This window comes from Neovison vison, chromosome X (assembly GCF_020171115.1).
Source record: "Neovison vison isolate M4711 chromosome X, ASM_NN_V1, whole genome shotgun sequence".
NCBI lineage: Eukaryota > Metazoa > Chordata > Mammalia > Carnivora > Mustelidae > Neogale > Neogale vison.
This window is the reverse complement of record NC_058105.1, coordinates 96,023,362-96,045,037: the sequence shown is the minus strand read 5'-3', so window position 1 is coordinate 96,045,037 and position 21,676 is coordinate 96,023,362. Positions and strand designations below refer to the sequence as shown.

At 46.0% G+C, this 21,676-nt stretch overlaps 1 protein-coding gene across 1 annotated transcript; it reads right to left on the bottom strand.

Annotated features, from left to right (window-relative positions):
* Positions 1-1,648: 1,648 nt before the first annotated feature.
* CXHXorf38 (chromosome X CXorf38 homolog) lies at positions 1,649-19,762 on the bottom strand. Its single transcript, XM_044235005.1, has 7 exons — positions 19,536-19,762; positions 19,251-19,385; positions 13,153-13,272; positions 10,992-11,141; positions 10,310-10,489; positions 4,491-4,673; positions 1,649-2,988 (listed from the first exon to the last, which is right to left on the bottom strand). Exons 1-6 carry the CDS (start codon positions 19,749-19,751, stop codon positions 4,512-4,514), a joined length of 963 nt encoding a protein of 320 aa, XP_044090940.1. The 5' UTR covers positions 19,752-19,762; the 3' UTR covers positions 1,649-2,988; positions 4,491-4,511.
* Between the last annotated feature and the right edge of the window lie 1,914 nt (positions 19,763-21,676).

Sequence of the window (21,676 nt, the reverse complement as noted above, 5' to 3'; positions counted from 1 at the left end):
TGTTTGCTGCCCTGCCTATTTGTGCGCTCTGTCAAATAAATAAATAGTCTTAAAAAAAAAAAAGAAAGATTTCAAATGCAAAGGAGGGCCCCTGGGTGGCACAGTAGCTTAAGCATCTGACTCTTAGTTTGGGCTCAAGCTGTGATCTCAGGGTCTTCAGATCAAATCCCTCATCTCACACATAGTCTTCTATGTCGTCATCTGGGAAGTGACATACCATCACTCAGCTGTTTCCTATTGGCCACGTGAACCAACCCCAGTACGTTGTGGGAGGAAAATACAAGGGTGGGAATACCGGGAGGCAGGGATCTTTTGCGGGGGGGGGGGGGGGAGGGGAGCATCTTGGAGGCTGGCTACCACATATGGTTCTGAAATTAAATTTCTCATGCCTTTCTGAAACTCAGTAGAAATAAAGCATGTCAGGTCATCACTCACCTTCCCCCAAAAGATGTCACAAAATGCTCAGTTTACAGTTGTGTGGTCATTACTAACATGCATATGTCATGGAGCATGGGTTTGAGAAGCGGGAAAGAAGTCTTTGGAAGATAGTATTTTCATATTTATATAGTTCAGACTATATAATGTAGTAATAAAAACTAGTTCTTAAAGTTTTGAAATGAGTCATAACCTTTTATCAAAATTTTTATTAAAACTTGAATTTTTCCCTTCACTATGTGAGTAGAAATTCATATATTTTTAGATCTGTCTTACAACATGTATTTTGTAATTTGAGTATATTTCAATCAAAGGCAGGTAGGTTTCTAATTAACCTGGTAAGGGAAAAGTAGGTAATAATCCCTACTGATAATTTCCTATTATTCTACATTTATAATTTAGAGGGCAAAATGATTAGAGAAAAAAATCCAAAAGATTCCAATGCCTCCAACTCTAAGGCAATGTTCCACTTACAGGATCTAATTTGTAGTATGCCCACCCAAGAGGCCTAACCCTTTGTTGCCTAGGATATTCATGTTTAAAGCCATATAAGTGATTAATACTTTAATAAAAATGAGGCTTTCAAATCATTAGGGTAACAATCACTTATAATCTCCCCAAACTATCAAATACAGTCCTTTCTGGCCTTCACAATTTAACCTGTCTACGGATCTCTTCTGTTACTTTATGAAGCCAATAACATTTTGAATTCGCAGAGCTATTTTTCCAGAAGTTTTTGTTACTGACACACTTCTGTTATTACCTAGAATTCGTGTTTTATACTGAGCTTAATAAGTAATGTCCTTCTCCTTGGGTCCTCTGAGTTCCCTGGAGAAGCACAGGCTAAAATCTGAAGAATTGCCTTAGCTTTGCAACCATAATGTCAAAACTCTTTCTCCTCTAATTCTTTCCACCTACTGTGTCACAGGGAGAGGAGGAGAGAGTAAATCATATTGCTGGATGGAAACCAGGCCCTTGGAGACGAAACAGCCCTGTGTGAAAGGGAGACCACCTCCTGGGCTTCTCCAGATGCTACCGCCTCCCCAGGACCCCTAGAGGTGGAGCTGACCTCCGCAAAAATGGGAGGCTACAACCTATTCCAGGGAATTTGACACATAAGTCTTATAGATTGAATTTATATTGTTCACATCTCTTGATTATCTTGAAATGAACAGACTGTAATTAAGAACTTTCAAAATACCAGGAGCACATGTTTGTTGGACAAATTTTATATGGGACAATGCCACAAACAGAATAGCCACATTTCTTCTAACCACCCCCCCTCGACCTCAATTCCTCTCCCAGCGGTAACACAGCAAAGGAGCCTGGGACAGGCATACAACTTTCCGGACCTTTTACTGAAAAAGACAGAGTTTTACAGTATACCATGCAATGCTGAACGTTCTGCTTCTGTTCCGTGTGTGTTAGAGATCCTTCTGTATCCCTCCACTGCAGCATGACGACATTCTTCTTTACAACCAGAGTGCTCTGTGGCTTGGATGCGCTGGGATTTCACCAGTCATCTCTTGATGCAAGGCTCCCGGTGCCACGGTGAGCACCCCCCGTGTGTGCATCATGGGCCACGTGCCCAGATTCGTAGAGGAGAGGCCCACAGGCTGACATCCCTGTGCACGCTCCATTTACTTTAAAGCCCTCTCTGGACATGTCTTCCCTTTCTTCGATTTCAGTGTAGTTAAATGTTGCCAGTATAACGTTTTCTGCACAGTATCTTTCATTTATCAGAGCAGACAATAAATCCAAGACGATGGCACATATAACATTGTCCATACCTTATACATCCTCACATCTGGCATCCTCTTCAGTGCCCAGCTGTGGCGGACACTTGATAAATGTTTGAGAGAGAAGGAAAATCTAACTGGACACAAGGGATATGAGACGAAAGTGTTCATAACCCTAAGTTACTAAAGTTTGAAAGCAGGTCTTAACTTGGTTAGTGAATCAAGATTTAATTGGATCCTACCTTCCAGATGCACCTTACATCTAGAAGCTGGGAAACGTTTTAGCAAATTTCTTAGTCTGGGCATGGTTGCGAGAACAATGAAGATTCTTACTTTACTATGGAAGTTTTTTTTAAAGAAATTGTGTGAAATGAACGGACAAAGAAAATGTACAATTCAAGACCCGTCAGTTAGGAACATCTGCCTTCATGCAGGGTTTACAGCCTTATATACATGCATTTTAATGTAAAAATATGCCAAATATACCCCCACCCTCTGCCCATTGTCTACAGAGCACATCCTTGATGGGCAGCCGAGCAAGCAAACGATGGCTTCCTTTGGGCTTGGAATGGAAACACTTCCTCCAGAGTGCGGAAGGTGGCAATTCTGTCCCTGAAGGTCCAGAAGTGACCTGGCCCGGTTAAGTACTGCTGGCTTTGAAAAGGAGCAGATGGAGGGGAGGGAGGCTGAGACCATGGACCACTGCATATGACTGGACAGTGGTTTTGCAGTTGAGGAAACAAACAGGACAAAGTCAGAAGTGGAGAACTCTTGGGGTAAAGCAACAGATGAAGTTACAGATGAGTTTGTCAATCTGTGGAAAGAAAATGATGTCTCTGAATTTCCGTTAAGAATGGTGATATTTCATCCTTAAATCTCATAACAAAGGACAAAGCTTAGTTAATAGTATGACACACATTCATGTGTAAGAATAAATTGTTGGTGGATCCTTCAGTCAACAAGTATTTGTGAAGCATACGAGGGCTAGGCCCTGTGCTTGGCACTCAGAATATATAGAACTGACCAGAAAGGGCCATGATGGCCACGGGAGGTGACTTTTCCCAGGAGTGTCATACACAAGCCAGCAACTGCAGAGCTTTCCCCGACGTCCCCATCTGTGATGCTGGCTTGGGCCCTCTGCCTGCTTTGGTCAGTCAAGTCACTGTGTTCTCCAGTCCGCCGCGACCAGCCTGGGCCCACCTCCTCACCCTACCGGCCTGGCCTATCAGAAACGGGGACCAATAATTCTGTACTAACCAGAAAAAGCTAGGAAATGGCCTTTCCAGAGATTTGTTTTCTTGCCTTCTTCCAAAAAGGAAGGATTTATACCTCAACATTTATATCACAGCCCCCCCCACCCCCGCCATCCCCTGCTGCAGCTTGGGCATCCTCCTAAAAGAGACTTTCAGGAATGGGTGTGGGGACAGGGCTTGGGTGCCATTGGGCAGAGCACTCAGTGTGACCCTTCGCACAGGCCTGGCCAACCACAGACTTTACTGTGTGAAGCAGTTTAAAGTTTAGGGCCAGAAAAGAATCTTATCTTCTGAATGGAAAACAAAAACAAAAACAAAAAACCACCCTCCCCCAAAAACCCAATGCCCCAAACCCCAAAACCCCCAAATCAAAACAAACAAATAAAACAAGAAAAACCCTGGATGACAGCAAGTTTTGGCACAGCAGCATCCAACTTTTTCTGGGTGGTTACAGATAACACAACACCAAGCTTATGAATATTAAAAAAAATATTCCCAAAAAGTCAAAGAAGTCTAGGACAAACCAACAAAAATTCCTTTTCTTTCTGGGCAGGGTACTCTGATAAGTGTTTCCTTTTGCACAGAAAAGAAAAGCTGAGATTGAAGCCATGCTGACATTCACATAACAGGTCTGATTTCTATCAGAGGGCAATCTAAAATAACAGAAAATATTTAATTTCCTTTATTTGAAAGGAAAACCATGAAACATTGGAGACAGTCATTTTAACAAATTTTTCTTATGGAAATGAACAAGTTGTTAAAAGCTAGGTATCACTGGCATTGTTTTAGAGCTGACAGGCTTTTTGATTAAGTCAGAAAGTTGATTTACTTAAGACTAGACCAGTGACTCCAGGTATATTGGACTAAACAAAGCTGACAGGGACATTATGTTGAATTACTCCACAGATGTGAGAACCACCAATTAGAGCACAGAGCCCAGTGTCCTTTCTTTCAAATAATAAGGACACGGGGAAACTTCAGGTTAGACCAAATTGTGTGTTCATCACCGCCTTACATAAGAGAACAGGCATCAGGGTGATGAGGTTATTTTGTCCTTACTTACCGTCAAATGCAGGAAATCACCTCAGGCCTTCCCTTCAGGTGTCTGGGCCCCAGGTTCCTTGGAATCTGGAGTTTGGTGCTGTAGATGGAGGCTGTCTAGCTTCTGCAGATCTCCTATAAGACCACTTCTAAGATCCTTATTGTTTCTCAGAAATTCTTTTACCACTTGCAATCGGTTTAAGATCTGCAAGAGGAAATCATATGATGTATGGCTTAGATCATTTAATAGCAGGCTTGTAATTCAGATGGAAAACTTACTAGGTCCGAGACTGGCTCCTTTTCACGTGTCCGCCAATAGTTGGTTCTGGGGCCACACAAGGGGTTGTTTGTTTGTCTCCTCAATTTTTTTTGCTTTTTAAAGGCTAATATCCAAAAGAGATGAGGAACTCGTACAACCCAATAGCCAAAAACCTCCAAATAATCCAATTAAAAATAGACAAAGGACCTAAATAGACATTTTTCCAAAGAAGATGTATTATTGGCCAACAGGTACATGAAAAGGTGCTTGACATCGCTCCTCATCAGGGAAACATAAATCAAAACCATGATGAGGTGACACCTGCGAGGCTCAGTCGTTAAGTGTCTGCCTTCGGCTCAGGTCATGATCTCGGGGTCCTGGGATTGAGCCCCACATCGGGCTCTCTGCTCAGCAGGAAGCCTGCTTCCTCCTCTCTCTCTCTCTCTCTCTCTCTGCCTGCCTCTCTGCCTACTTGTGATCTCTGTCTGTCAAATAAATAAATAAAATCTTAAAAAAAAAATTAAAAATAGAGCTACCCCATGATCCAGCAGTTCCATTTCTGGGAAGATATCTGAAGGAAACGGAAACACTATGTCGAACAGATGATGTGCACCCCTGAATTCATAAGCAGCATTATTTACAACAGCTAAGACATGGAAACAACCTAAGTACCCACTGAGAGATGAACGGGTAACAAAGATGTGGTATATATATACAATGGGATATTATTCGGCCATAAAAAGAAGGAAATTCCACCATTTGTGGTAACATGTAGGTCGGGTCATCACGTCGTATAACCTAAACTTATGCAATGCTGCATGTTAATTATATCTCAATAAAAATGGAAAAAAATTTATAAATTCTTTTTTGCTTTAAAACCTCCTACATTTGTAGGAAAGGCCTATATATCTACCCCATCTCTATATGTGTATATACACACATTTGCATATATATATATATATATATATATATATATAAATAAAATAAGGGGGGCGTGGGTGGCTTATTTAGTTGGGCAGTCAACTCTTGATTTTGGCTCTGGTCATGATCTCAGGGTTGTGGGATAGAGCCCGGCGACAGGCTCTGTGCTCAGAGTGGGGTCCGCTTGAGGTTCTCTCCCTTTCTCTCCCTCTGCCCCTCCTCCCACTCACGCATGCTCTTTTTTTTTTTTTAAAAAGATTTTATTTATTTATTTATTTATTTATTTTTAAGATTTTATTTATTTATTTGTCAGGGATAGAGGGAGAGAGAGCGAGCGAGCACAGGCAGACAGAGAGGCAGGCAGAGGCTGAGGGAGAAGCAGGCTCCCTGCCGAGCAAGGAGCCCGATGTGGGACTCGATCCCAGAACGCTGAGATCATGACCTGAGCTGAAGGCAGCCGCTTAACCAACTGAGCCACCCAGGCGTCCCATAAGATTTTATTTATTATTTGACAGAGACAGATCACAAGTAGGCAGAGAGGCAGGCAGAGAGAGAGAGGAGGAAGCAGACTCCCTGCTGAGCAGAGAGCCTGATGCGGGACTCGATCCCAGGACCCTGAGATCATGACCTGAGCCGAAGGCAGCGGCTTAACCCACTGAGCCACCCGGGCGCCCTCACGCATGCTCTTTTACTCTCAAATAAATAAAATCTTTTAAAAAATAAAATAAAATGAAGCCCTTTCATTTGGAATTTGTACCTGCACATTTATTACTATTACATATATGTATACTTATTACTATTAAATATTTATAAAATATACATGTTTTAATAGTAATAAATATACAGGTACAAAATTCAAAATGAACACATGGGAACAAGGCGAAAAGTCAGTTTGACACAGTCAAAACAAACTTTTAAAATTAAGAATGGGGAAGGCTTATGCACGGTTATAGGTAAAGGGAGAAGAGGAAATAGAGGTAGAAAAACAGAAAGTCTGGAAAAATTAAGGAATGTAGTCAGACAGACTTGGATTGTGAAGCCCAGCTTTACCACTTAACCAGCTGTGTGACTCTGGGCCAGACATCTGATCTCTCTGAGCTTCCTTGCACGTATGCAAATGGAGGACGATGATACCAACGCTACCTAGGATTCTTAAAAGGACTAGAAATAATCTACTTTAAGAGCTTAGCTTCGTGTCAGGTATATCCTTTCCTTTCTATGGTCATTCCACAAATATTTATCCAGATCCAGTCTACTGCGTGCTATGCACTGCTCCAGGCAAAAGATGCTTAGCACCTCCATTCCTCCAAACTCTTGGGCTTGTCTTGCACGTGTCTCTGTGCCCCTTCTCACCACCCCACGTGGGCTCTGAAGCCAGTATGGGCAACAGCCTCCTCCCAGCTCTCCCCATTCCTGGCTGCCCCGGGCTCAAGAGGGAAAGACTCTGCCCTTCCAATGGCTAACAAGCCACCCACACTTGCTTCCTCCACCTTCCCTTTTTACCCCTGCCTGAAGGCCCTTCCTCCAGGTGTGCACCTGCCTAATCCTCCACAAGCAACCCCCAACCAGAACACAACCTGCCCCTCAGCCCCAGGGGCCCCAGCCGATTGGGCTAAGTCCTGATCACCCAGACTGTGCTCCACATAGTACTTCTAATGCTTAGAAGCAGTGCATACATACAATGTTGACTGTTTACTGCCTCCCCCTACCAGGGTCTTTGTTTTGTTCACTGACACACACCAAGCTTCCAGAACAGGGCCTGGCACATGGGAGGCACATGGTCTGTAACTATTTCTGAAATGTCATAAATGAAGGGTCATTTCCACCCCCCCTCCCCGCTCAAGGCTCCCCAGGGATCTCTGTGGAGATGGTCCCCCCCACCCCGGTTTTAAGAAATCGCTAATGATTTTAAAGAATGCGCAAAATGGCTAAACTTGCTGGACCCTAATAGAGCCCTGAGGGCTGGCAGAGCACGATGGAAGGGTCTTGGGTGGTGGCCAGAGGCTGCTGCGGATGGGCCCATGGTGGGCACACAGCACACGTGTCCCAAGGGGCCTAAGTAGCTGCTGCTCCCACTTGGCTTTGGAGTGGAATGAATCTCGCAGGCACAGAGAGTGGATTTTAATGGGAACCCCTTTTTAGAATGCTAGACATCATGGAGGCTCGTCAACTCAACAGAACGGGACGGAGGTGATGAGCTCTGTCTGCTCAGCAGTCCCTGGCACCCCCAGGCTCCGTGATGCCCTGCCTGGAAACTGTCACAGTAAATTACCACCACGAACCATTTTTTTCTCAAGTTGGCTTTCCAAAGTTAGCCATGCTGGTTTCACGAACACCAGAAACAGGTCTTGTGAAAGAGTCACCAAAAAAGCCCGTGGTCCTACTATAACCATGGCGTTTCTAAATTCCTGGATGCCTGTTTTTTCATCTTTTAGCATCTCAAATTAGAAGGCACCTTACCGCTGATAGTGTCTTACAATAAACTGGCAGTGGTTTTTTTTGATTGTTTGTTTCTTTCTTAGAAGTAACTGGATTCATGCTGTCTTACAGTTGATGGCACTTGCAATTCAATGGAATTTGGTTTATCAAATCCTCTGACTGTGGAGACTAACCCTAAAGTACATGGATGCCTATATATGGTACTGAACCTTCCAGAAGAGAGCAGTTCCACAGGCTGTGGAAAGCCAACTTTCAACTTCTTCGAGATAATAGGCCACTCAATCCTAACTTACATTTTGATCAATTGAAATAACAAGAGGGATGCCATAGTCTACTGAACAGAAAGCATGAGAAATGAGAATTTATCAGTGCTATCTAGAGACTCTGGGGACCCAGAGGACAAACCCACTCACCTCAATTTCCTGTTCGTGAAACAAAGATAATGAGGGTCAGAATTTACAGTAGCTAGCTCCTCGGAGATAGGGGAACTGCAGGGCTGCAATGCAGAAAGGCACAGAACTAGGCAGCGAGACCCGGGCCTGCCCTCACTTGCCAGCCGTGTGGCCTGGCATCTGTCAGCGCCTGTCCTTGCGGTTGCTGCCTCCCATGGAAAGCAGAGGGATCTGGGCCCTGCCAGGTTCCCTGCCAGCTCTGAACTTACACAGACTCCTGGTTTGAGTGCGCCACTACGGATGCATTTTGTTGTTCGTTACACAAACAGAAAAAAAGAACTACGGCTCCCTCAAGAGAGAAGACGGAGTTATTGATGCCTCTTGGGCCTTAAGTCTGATGGTCCCCCCTCCCCCACCAGGTTGTCTCCTGTTCCCGGAGGCTTCTAACAGAAGCCGCAGAAACAAAACTGGGGCTGGTTCTAACCATGTTTTAAAATAAAGTCAGATAAAACACACGGATTTAGAGAACAGAAGACGTAACCATCTTTTTCATTGCTGTACATGCCTATGGTGTGCTCGGGTGGGAGCATCCAAAAACCAGTGGTTTTCAATCCCTCTACTAAAGGAACTCACCAAGTTGAATGAATGAAGCATCTAGGTCAAGGTCAAAATGGTTAATAGAGGCCTATGGGGCAGTGAGGAGCAAGACTTAATAAATGAAACACACACTTTGTGTTAAATACACACTCTGTCTTTAAAGAGGTAAGCAGCAAAACTCCTTTCCTTGACAGGTAGAATGGAGAGGTAAAATGATTTGTCTAAGATCTCCTGGTGATTTAGAACTCCAATCTAGCAAGTACTGGAATATGTCTGAACTTTCCTAGTACAATTCTACTACTGTTCACTTTTTTTTTGTACCTTGTGTGTAACAAAGGGGATTCATTGGTCCTGTATTCCCTAGCAGGACTTAAGACCATCATCAGCTTGCCATGTCCTAAGCTGGAAACCTTGCCGATCCTTTAACCCCTCCTTCCCCATCTTCTTCCAGCCCCATGCCACACTCCAAGTAATCTAAGCAGCCACTAAGAGCCATCAGCTCTGCCCAAGTAATGCCTCCAGAATCTGGCCCCTCTAGTTTTTTTCCATTCTCACTCGGCTGTGACAGCCTCCTGCTAGCCTCCTGCTTGCAACTACCGTGAGTTAACTTTCTACAAGCCACAGCAGATCTATCCGATTTACTCGTTCTTGCTTAAAGACACCTGTTGGCTCCCTGCTGCTTTTTGGGAACAAGGCCCAAGCCCCTTGAACAGCAGAGCAAGCCTTTCAAAATACGGCTCCAAGCTCACCTGACTGCCCGCACTTTGGACCGTCCCTCCTACGCCTGCCTTGTCACCACTCACGCCCCACTGTTCTTGTAGACATCTGTGCTACAGTGCTGCCAGCTCCTTCGGCCAGCAGCACCCTTCTGCTCTTGCCGGTCTGCCACACTCTCGTGTGATTCTGCTAGTTCCAGCTCAACGGCACCTTCTTGGCAAAGTCTTTTTCTTGTAACCATCCCCTGACCTGCTGAGAACGCCTGGAACCCTGCTGTATCCCTTACCGCATTGGTCCACTCTGTGCACACACTGGGCACTCGACTGTTGGCTGACCGAGTGAAAATATTTGTGGCGAAGTAATATTGGTCTGTGCCAAAAGCATACTCATTTCTGGAAGCGATCTGACTTCTAAATCAGAAACATAGCTGGAAGTCTGCCAAAAGGAGAGACTTTTCCTCCCCGGTGCCTTTCTTTGTATTGTTTACTCACACCGAGCGGATGATTTTTTTTTTACCTCTTCAGGCAAGACGTCTTGTTCTTGTGCTTGAAGATAGATCTCTTGAAGTTTTTCCTTTAGTAATTCCATTTCTATTTCGTTGACTTGACTCTCACTCAGATAAACTCCTGTTTCGTATTCACACCCATCTCGCTGATCTTCGTCAGGAATGTGAACAGCCCAGTCAGATGTCAGCAGCTGTGGGATTACCGAACAGATGTGTGAATGATGGAATGGAAAAGATGCTCCACTGGGTTGCTCAAAGAACTTGTAACTAAACATCTTTGACTGGATCCACTTCAGCAATACCCTGTGACCAGAAATAAACTTCTCAAGCCCAGCACAATTCTGGATTTCGGGACGCCTGGGTGGCTCAGTGGGTTAAGCCGCTGCCTTTGGCTCAGGTCATGATCTCAGGGTCCTGGGATCGAGTCCCGCATTGGGCTCTCTGCTCAGCAGGGAGCCTGCTTCCCTCTTTCTCTCTCTCTGCCTGCCTCTCAGTGTACTTGTGATTTCTCTCTGTCAAATAAATAAATAAAATCTTAAAAAAAAAATTCTGGATTTCGTATCAGCATCTCTCCCCCTGCTCACATTCTATAATGTCATTTAAATCTAAGAAGCTTCAAATTCTAAATGAGAGACTGCAGTTGCCTTTTCCCCCTTAATTCTTTAGGACAAAACTATTAAATCTGATTTTTACCTGTTCTATTCTGGTGTATGTTGCCACAATCTCTGGAATATTCTTGAATTCATTCAGGAAATTTTGGATCTTCATCTGAAAATCTCGAAGCCAAAGAGAAGACACTTTCATCTCTGAAGAATGCATGATTTCGTTACGACACTTAATCACCTACCGAAAGGCCAAAAAAAAAAAAAAAAGGATAGAAGGTTTCAAAGTCAAATGACAGAATAAATGGAGATTTTGTAGTTCCGAAGTAAAATTACAGGGCTGCCTGGGTAAGCCCAGTTAAATGTTTGGCTTCAGCTCAGGTCATGATCCCAGGGTCCAGGGATGAAGTGCCACATTGGGCTCCTTGCTTAGCAGGGAGCCTGCTTCTCCTTCTCCCTCTGCCCCTCCCCCTGCTTGTGCTCAACTCTTGTTCTCTCTCTCAAATAAATAAATAAATAAAATCTTTATTTTTTTAAAATCATTTTTTAAAAGATTTTATTTATTTATTTGACAGAGAGAGAAATCACAAGTAGGCAGAGAGGCTGGCAGAGGGAGAGGGGAAAGCAGGCTCCCCGCTGAGCAGAGAGCCCGATGCAGGTCTCGAGCCCAGGACGCTGAGATCATGACCTGAGCAGAAGGAAGAGGTCCAACCCACTGAGCCATCCATGTGCCCAACAAATAAATTCTTTAAAAAAGGAGAGGGGGGCGCCTGGGTGGATCACTGAGTTAAAGCCTCTGCCTTGAGACCCTGCCTCATGATCTCAGGGTCCTGGGATGGAGCCCCAAATCGGGCTCTCTGCTCAGCAGGGAGCCTACTTCCCCCTCTTTCTTTGCCTACTTGTGATCTCTGTCTGTCAAATAAATAAATAAAATCTTAAAAAAAAAAAGCTATGTCACATATGTCAAGTGGAATAAAAAAAAAGAAAAGTAAAGAAAAATGATAGGAAGGCTTTGTTAATTACAAAATCCACAAGTGAGGCCTGTAGGTGCTACCAGGGCTTGAGGGGATATTCAACCACCTGCTACCTAGGAGTCATTGGAATCAGAAATACAAAGAAGCCTACAACTACTATTAGCTCTTGAAATCTTGTGACTGGCTGGTTATCTCTTACACAATCCCCAAATCTCTTAACTTAAAACCACCTGCCAAAGAGCAAGAATATTGGTTTCTGGCTCTGGGTACACCCAAAGGCTGAAGCAGACAATGCGAAAATCTTGTAAATATTGTTGGAACTCCAGGAAGCTGGGTCAAGGGGTTAAATATATATCATGGAGCTTGAACTCACAACTCCAAGATCAAGAGCTGAGTTGAAAGCAAGAGTCAGAAGCTTCACCAACTGAGCCACCCAGGCACCCCATGTTTCATTTATTAATATATAATTCACACAAAGTCTTCCACATTCTTAGTTAAAAGATACAAAGGGGTCAACCTGGTACTGTGACAGTTTTTGCCTCTGCTGAGAGCATGCAAGATTCTCAGTCTTTTCCACTGCTGGCTGCCAGCAAAATATACATGCATTTTCTCTGCATATTATATATCATCCAGGTATGCTATATATGCTTTTTGATGACCCTCAAAGAAATAAATGTGCAAGAGCTGTTCTCTGGTGTAACAGAGAAAGTCTAAATCCCCCAGAGAAAGTCTAAATCCATCGTGATCTCTTCTGACATTGTCCATTAGTGTTTATGCTTCCTTCAGTCCCGTGTGCCTTGGTCTTGCAACTATAGCCAAAGAAATTCAGAAGGGCAGGATTCAAATGTTGGCATATGAAGGACAGGGTGGTGCACTGCTCTATTTTTTTTTTTTTTTAATATGGAATACTTTGCTTCTGTTTATGGCAGACCACGGAAGAGAAATCTGTGGTTTATCTATTTTGGCAGCAAACAGTATAAGATCAAGGTCCTGGGAAACCTCAGTGAGGGAGAACTAAGGGGTCCGTCTCCTACCTGCATTTGCATGGGGCTTCTTGGACATAGAGAAGGCGCATGCGCCGTGTGCCCCGCTAGCCCACTTAGCGACGCCAACCTTGAACCAAAGCCTAACATCCCTTGCACACCGCTGTTTCGGGGAGAGCCTGTGTGCTATGTGTGCATGGCTGCTTTGGCACCACAGGGTGCGTCTCTCAGCTGGTCTTCACAGTACCCACCCGACCGACTCTCACTGTGTGGTTTTAAATCCGCCGGCTCTTACCTCGGTGACTTTCTTTCGATCAACGGTGAAGTGATCGCAGGAGTTGATGAGACTTAAAAGAGCAACCGCATCACATTCCTCGGGGCCGGTTTTGTCTGCCAGTCCTCGGGGCATGAAAGCCTACAGTAGGGGAGGCACAAGGGACACCTGAGTCTCCTCCAACCCTAAGAGCTAGCGGGGACAGGTGTTATTTGCCCGCTTCCCAAATGATGACCGAAATTCTCTTACTGAGGTTTTGAGGTTGAGCCTCGTGAGTCCAAAACGCAAGTTCGGGAACCCGTGTCATAGCTAAGCCTTGGCCAAGGGCGGTAGCCAAAGGGCTGCTCTGCCTGTCCCTCTGCTATACGGAAATACTTTAAACACTGGACAGAACTGGTTTCCTGTCCTTTCCTAACGGTATATAAGCAGGCTACACGGGTAGGAGGCACTGAAGTTTCAGTGGCTGAGTTGTGGAGAACATTTGAAATTTAAAAATAAGTTACTCCCAAGTGGGCACTTTAGGCGCCTGGGTGACTCAGTTGGTTAAGTGTCTGCCTTCGACTCGGGTCAGGATCCCAGACTCTGGGATCGAGTCCCCCAGATCAGGCTCCCTGCTCAGTGGGGAATCTGCTTCTCCCTCTCCCACTGCCCTTCCCCCTGCTTGTACTCTCTCTTAAATAAATAAATAAAATCTTAAAAAAAATATATAAAGATGACTTGAGCAAGTTCATACGGTAGCATAAAGTTAAGAGCCTGGGCTTGGCAGTGCGACACAGCTGGATTCAAATCCCAGGTCTGCCACTTGCCAACTGAGTGACCCCGGGCAAGTTACTTACCCTCAGATTCCTCATCAGTAAGTAGAGGATAAGTGTCTGAAGCCGCCTTGAAGGGCATTGCGAGAATTAAATGAGTTAATGCAGGGGAAGCACTTGCGCGGTGCCTGGAACGTGCCAAACCAACAGGCTGTAATGTTGGCAATTACCATGTTGATGATGCAAGGCAAGCATGACCTCCCCAGAAGTTACAGACGGAATCCTAGGGTTTGAGATGCTCGATATACCAGAAGGGCCTTGTTCTGGCATGATCTTGCCTTTTGCGGGATTTTAGGGCATGGACCCCAGAGTGGTGTTACTGCAAGTCTTGGGTATGTTTCTTTCCTGAAAAGTCCCAACTTTACACCTGAGTGCAACCACTTCACCAAGCTCAGAAGCTCACCAGTACATTCCTGCCAAGGGACTAGAAAAGATGACAGATGCAATACTGCTTGCAGTAAGAACTCTAAATAAGGAGACCTGCTCCCTTGAAAAGAAATCCATCGCAGCAGGCAAGCAAAAGCACTGCTCCCTACAGTACTGCTTATAATGCGATTCCAACACGGGCTTGCGGTCGGGGGCCCACACATGCCAAGGAGAGTCAGGGCTATGTTCCTCACTGTGCTGGAATCCTCCGCTGGAACCTCCCATAATTAAGAACTCTGTAGGGGGGTGCCTGGGTGGCTCAGTGGGTTAAGCCGCTGCCTTCGGCTCAGGTCATGATCTCAGGGTCCTGGGATCGAGTCCTGCATCGGGCTCTCTGCTCAGCAGGGGGCCTGCTTCCCTCTCTCTCTCTCTGCCTGCCTCTTAGTGTACTTGTGATCTCTCTCTGTCAAATAAATAAAATCTTTAAAAAAAAAAAAAAAGAACTCTGTAGGGACGCCTGGGTGGCTCAGTCAGTTAAGCATCTGCCTTCGGCTCAGGTCATGATCTCAGGGCCATGGGATCAAGTCCCGTGTTGGGCTCTCTGCTCAGCATGAAGCCTGCTTCTCCCTCTCCCTCTGCCCCCTCTTGCTCTCTTGAACGGTCTCTCAAATAAGTAAGTAGAATCTTAAAAAAAACAAACTTTGTATGCCCTCTATGACCTATATCCGAAGGTACAGTAGCCAGTAACATCACTCTTTCCACATCTTAACAGCCACTGACATGCTGAACCTCTGAAAGTCTATGATGCGTGCTATGATTTACTTTTTTAAGATTTTATTTATCTCTTTATTTATTTAGAGAGAGCATACCAGCAGAGGGAGAGGCAGAGGGAGAGAGAATCCCAAGCAGACTCTGCGCTGAGCACAGAGCCTGACACGGGGTTTGAGCCCATGACTGGAAGATAATGACCTGAGCTGAAATCAAGAGTCAGAGGCCCAACCTACTGAGCCACCCAGGCGCTCGTGGATGCTATGATGTTAACACAGAAGGTAACTCATGTATCACAGCCAAACTAGGGCAACAAAATTAAAGGAAAAAAATTTTTCTTACCTCTGCTCCTGCTGGGAGGATGGTCCCCAAGTTAGAGAGGGTCTTAAGTGCCTCAAAGCCAGGCATAATTTTTCTTCTCCATGAGATGGTATGTCCTGCCTGACATTTTCTCACCAACATAGACCTGTCTTTTCTACATTCATGTTTTTTATTCTCATCATTATTCCCTTTCTTCCACATTAGAAGCTGACAGGGGGGCTCTGCTGTCTCTGGGCCACCGAAAGGAGTTTCTTAAAATGGTATCACGCGCCACTGTGTTCTGTATGTCAAATACACAGGGGTGGGAAATGCATGGTACTCTGTCCCCCTACCCTCCCCTGCCTTTTCAGTGAGTAGGAGACGAGGTTGGAGAATCCAGCAGGGGCTGGATTACTCTGGGCCTCACTGGCCCTGGAAAGGAGTTTGCAGTTTATTCTAAGGACGTCAGGAAGCCATCCAGGGGTTTTAGGCAAGGGAAGAAAGCGATCTGATTCCCTCTCTTGAAGACCACACATTCTGCTGTGGGGAGAAGTACCCAGAGCAGCAGCAGAGGCGGCCAGGTGGGGGGCTGCAGCCAGCAGCCAGGCAGGAGGCAGAGAGAAGGAACTAGCTTGCAGGTATAAACAAGGGGGCAGTGACCAGGACAGTCAGAGGGAGGGTGGTAGCAGGTCGTGGCTGCTGGGGCCTGGCCACGGGTTTGGGGGTTAGAGATGAATCCTGCTTGAGGAGTAAATTCAAAGTGCCCAGGAGGGAGTATGGCGAGGGGTGGAGCATGCTGATGGACAGAGACACCTGGAGCTCAGAAGAGAGGGCAGGGCTGGGGAGACAAATAGGGGGGCCATCAGCATGAGTACAGTATTGAACGGCAAACTCCACGGGCCGGGGCAGTATCGCCAGAAGAAGGGGACAGAAGAGGCCTGAGAAAGGCGGGCTGGGGACGGGAAGGAGGCTGAGGAGGAGCCAAGGGAGCTAGGAGGAAACCCATGAGGGACAGTGACGTCACCAAGTGATGAGTGCTTCAAGAAGCAGGGCCAGTTGTGCCAAATGCCTGAGAGGAGAGAAAGATGAGGCTGGAGAACTGAAGGTCAAACGTGCCCGACAAGGCAGATGCAGAGGGCTGGTAGGGCCAGGGGCCAGGCTGGAATGGCTTAGAGTCACGGGCAACTGAGGAATAGAGCGCAGGCACAAAGCCCTTTCTAAGAAGCTCCATTGGGTATGCTTACGGGAGGTAAATACAGAAATGTGGGGAGAGAGCTGGAGGGAATGGCTCAAGGGAAGCTTTTCTTTTTAAATTTTGTTTTCCAAATATTTATTCAAGTGTTTTTTAAACAGCTTTATTTATTTATTTTTTATATCAAAGTACTCCCTCCTTGAGAGAGAGAGACACTTTTTTTTCTTTCTTTCTTTCTTTTTTAAGATTTTATTTATTTATTTGACAGAGATCACAAGTAGGCAGAGAAGGCGGTGCGCGGGGCAGGGGAGCAGGCTCCCTGCTGAGCAGAGACACCCCCCCCAATTCGGGGCTCTATTCCAGGACCCTGGGATCATGACCTGAGCCAAAAGCAGAGGCTTTAACCCACTGAGCCACCCAGGTGCCCCTAAACAGCTTTATTGAGATATAATGCACATATCATATAATTCACCCCTTTGAAGCACATAAGTTTTTTTTTTGTTTTTGTTTTTGTTTTTTTAAAGATTGTATTTATTTATTTGACAGACAGAGACCACAAGCAGGCAGAGAAGCAGGCAGAGAGAGAGGAGGAAGCAGGTCCCCCGAGCAGACAGCCCGATTCGGGGCTCGATCCCAGGACCCCAGGATCATGACCTGAGCCGAAGGCAGAGGCTTTACTAACTGAGCCACCCAGGTGCCCTCCTCCAGGGAGAGGGAGAAAGAATCCCAGGCAGACTCTCCAGTGAGCTTGGAGCCCGATGCAAGGCTCGATGCCAGCACCCTGAGATCACCACCTGAGCCAAAATCAAGAGTCAGATGCCCAACCGACTGAGCCACCCAGGCACCCCAGTTCATCACTTTTTATGGCTAAATGACATTTCATTGTATGGACAGGCCACAGTTTGCTCATCCATTCATCAACTGATGGACATTTGTGTGGTTTCCACCTCTGGCTGTTATGTTATGAATAGTGCTGCTGTGAACACTCATGCCCAGGTTCTTGTGTGGATGTGCATTTTCATCTCATTGCGTACAAACCTAGAAGTGGAACTGCTAGGTCATATACTAACCCTGTGTTTAATCCTGTGTTTTTTTAAAAAAAATTAAATAAACAGAGGTAACATTAAAGCTATCTGTAGGGTGGTGGGAATAAGCTGGGAGGTAGACAGAGCGGATACCTGAGGTCTGAAAGACCACAGGCAGGTGGGAGGGGATATGGCCTGAAGTACAAGTGAAGGGCCAAAGTGGTAAGAAGAGAGCTGCCCTTCCTCCTTTGTGCCAGAAGGAAGATGATGATGCACATGGAAGTAGGTTCGCAGGTCTGGTCAAAAGATGAGGAAGCACAAATCTGGGGGCATCCATCAACTCTTAAGAAAAACTGCACAAAGTCAGTAGCTGGCAGTGAGAGTGGAAGAATGGGAGCTTGGTGAGGGAAAGGCAGCAACAACTGTGGGCAGGAACAGGAGCCCTATACAGAGCCATGGCCAGATCACGGGAGCTCATGATCAAGAACTAAAAGTGAAACCATTCTGCTCCCTTGTGAGATTCTTCCCCTGAGCACAAGTAGATGACGGTGGCATCGGGACTGCTGTTGGGCCATGCAAGTGCAGAGGAAGGAGAATAAAAGGAGGATGTGATCGAAGAATATAAACACTGGGGTTGGACTAGAAGGTCTGCTAGTGACAGCAACAAAAAGGGGCATGAGCAGGTCACACGGGCTTCAAGAGGACTCCAAGGGTATGAAAGCAGCAACAAAGACCAAATAGGTGAGGGACAGTCACAGTGAAGAGCAGAATTTTAAGTTTCTCTTTTCTAAGTAAAAGTAAAAGTTGGCAATTCTGTGGTGTGTCAACAACAAAAAAAATTGGGAAGAGGGTGTAAATGTGGTGGGTTTATGGGTTCAGGAAAGCCATGAGTCTGTGGTCACTGATCAAGTCCAACTTCCTCATTTTTGAGGTTAGGGAACAGAGCCTGGCCTAAGGACACGCAACAGCAGCAGAGAAGGGACTCTGATCCCTGCTTCCCAGGCACTAAGTCTGTGCCTGTGGCTAATCAGCACATAGAGGGACTACAAAAGTTAATTTGTGTTAGGGGCTGACTTTGCCCTGCCCCACCCCACTCCTTACTGGGCTTCTGGAAAACATTAAAAAAAAATCCCCAATTGGCCCAACTGGCAAGTCACAGAGCCAAGCTCTAAGTCTTCTCTCTGGCTGCCCACTCCACCTAACCTCCCCAAGGTTTTATTCCTTACCTGGCCACTTAAAGTCCATTCTGTTTCAGCCCTAACTTCCCTTGGCTTCCTCTGCCATCCTGATGGCACCCTACAGCCAAAATGAGCTACTCAGGGAGCCTACACTCAAAAACGCCTTACTGTCTCTCCCTCTGGGCCTGTGTTCAGGATGCTCGCTCTACATCTTGCCTCAGAGTCTCATGCTGAAATCTTTCCTATAGCTGCCCAAGCAGGGGTGGCAAACTTAAATGTCTTGTTACCAGAAAGGTAGAAGAAAGCTTCTACTTCGCTAAGCTAGATCGGATCCTGTACAGCAGCTCTGAACTGCTTGGACACTAAATCCTAGATCAAACACCCATTCCTCTATCTTTGCATTTGTTTTTGGGGCTCTGGGCCCCAGGTGACCGGCTACCTGGTGGCTCACCTCCTACCCTCTCAAGCAGGTGCTTACCTTGGCCACCTCCCAGGCGTCGACGGGCCAGCGGCCCGGCCGGCAGTTTCCCCAGTGGACGTCTCCATTCCTGTTGGTGTGGTGTTTCAAAATCTCCCGTTTCCACTCTGCGCAAACCTGACACTGAGGCTGAAACTACAGGGGGCGGCGGTGAGAAGGGGCCCATGAGGGAGGGGCGGCGTCTTGGGCAAGTTAGCCGGGCGTTGCGGTCTGCCCTGCCCCAGGAAGGGCTCGGGACCCTACGCTCGGGGACCGGGACGGGGGCCAGGGGGGCCAGGGGCTCACCTGGCGGGCGCGCGGGCTACACCGAGAGCCGCTGCGGCAGGCGGCGCGGGGGCCCAGGCTGGGGGCTGCGGCGAGCAGGCCGCGGTGGAAGGCAAGCACCTCGCGGGAGACGAAGCCCTGTAGGCAGCCGCGCAGCAGCAGCAGGCAGTGGCCCGCCTTCACCCAGTTCTTGTACTCCGCGCAGTTGAGACGCGCGGCCAGTTCAGCCAGCACCATTTCCCGTCGGGGCCCGGGGGCGAGGGGCGGGGCGGGCGGCAGTGCGCAGGCGCGGAAGCCTGGGCGGTGCCGCCGGCGTGGCTCCGCCCAGAGCCCGCCCTCACGTGCAGGGCGAAGGAGCCAGAGCTCGCGCGGCGGCCAGGATCCCGGGGCGGAGCCTTATGTCTTAAAGGGTAGGCCTGCTCCATCCCCGTGTTAGGTGACAGCAGATGTGTGATGCTTGCCTAAAGAGCTTGTACCCGAAACTTTTACGCCCTCTTGTCTGTTCCCCCAAACCGAGACCCTGCCAGTCCCCGATTCGACTGCCTCTCCTAATGTCTGTGCTCTTTTATTGTAGAAATACAGAAGATGCTCAAGGCACACTTTTTGAATTACATATGTTCCTTGCATTATACAAGTCTATAGTTTATTTAGTTCCTAAGCCCAACAGATTGGCTGTAGCAAGTAAGGGCATTAGTTCAGTGTGACTGCTGGCTACCTGCATCAAGCATCTACCCTGCGTCTGCAGTGTCAAGGCGACACAAAGCTCAAAAACATTAGCCACTGGACCATGTAGCAGAAGCAAACAAGATGCACATCCCCTAGATTCTGTGGAGGGCTGCACCACCCAGAGCCGGATAAGGGCTTCTTCCACTATGGTCCTGAAGCATCCAGCTTGGATGATTATTTAATACTCTTGGTTATAATTAGTGCTTTTTACATAAGGCACTCTTAGTTAACTTCCAAATACGTGCCATGAGGATCAGATTTTGAGCTTGGAAGAGTGTTAAAACTTTCCCCTGACTTCGTGGTTAAGAGCAAAGTGGCACCAGTATGTAGGAGCCCTAGCTCCGAATTTCAACTGCCCCCTTTCAACTGTTTGATCTTAAGTAAACTTTTTTTTTAGTATATGTGCTGCTGAAGCGAGCACTGATCTTAAGTAAACTTAATTTTAATCTCAGCAAATTACTTCATTTCTCTGGGGCTCAGTTTACTCATCTGTAAAAGGAGGATATTAATACCTACCCCACTGAGTTGTTGTGAGGATTAAATACACATTGAAATACTTAGGACAGTGCCTGGCAATAGAAAGCTCTCAGTAACTATTAGCTATTATTTTACATGGATCTAAACGTGCCCTTCCATCAATCAGTCATATTTTTGGGCAAGGTATTTGAACACATCACTGGCCACTTGGAAGTGGAGACAATATATAGAAAATTGTGAGATCTGGTCTCCTGGGGTTGTGCAGCACAATGCTCGTTGGCCTCAGCTTTTTTCTTAATAACCTCAATACTAAATCCACCCTAGGTAAATTTCAATTCATTTCCTTAGACATAAGACTGTCCACTCCCATCAAACCAAATGAAAGAGGAAATTTCCCAAGAAATAATGAAAGATGCATTAACATTTTTCCTTTCTGTCCTTTAAATTTCCTGGTAAGTTCTCTTAAAATTTTCTGTATATTGATTTTTATATCAAGAACTTGGATTAATAAATATTTAAGTAAAACATAATAGGTAGTTCTTTGAGGGGAAAATCATGAAAGAAACTTTTTTACATAGAAACTCTCTGCTCAGTGGGGAGCCTGCTTCCTCCTCTCTCTCTGCTTGCCTCTCTGCCTACTTGTAATCTCTCTCTGTCAAATAAATAAATAAAATCTTTAAAAAAAAAAAAAAGAAGAAGAAACTGGGTTCTGAATTTAGAGTAGCAAAATTATACTTCTTGAAGTTATCAAATTAATCATGGTCCACAGAATGACTAACGAACGGTTAGTATCCTGTGGCTGAATGAGTTCCTGTATTAACTGCAATAGTTATTAATGGTATTTAAATTTAAATCATGTGTATTTTAGTTTCAGCTTGCACTAGCTCAGATTTAACTTTCATACATAAGGTTCAGCCCTGTAATTAGTAACTTGATATGTTCTGTTGAATTTTTTGCTT

What these genes read in the sequence shown, in the direction of transcription:
- CXHXorf38 (XM_044235005.1), bottom strand. Translation starts at nt 19,751, where the DNA reads ATGGTGCTGGCTGAACTGGCCGCGCGTCTCAACTGCGCGGAGTACAAG. An exon ending in ATCGAAAGAAAGTCACCGAG is followed by an intron (nt 11,142 to 13,152) that starts GTAAGAGCCGGC and finishes GCCTTTCGGTAG; the next exon opens with GTGATTAAGTGTCGTAACGA. An exon ending in AAGACGTCTTGCCTGAAGAG is followed by an intron (nt 4,674 to 10,309) that starts GTAAAAAAAAAA and finishes TTCCTCTTGCAG; the next exon opens with ATCTTAAACCGATTGCAAGT.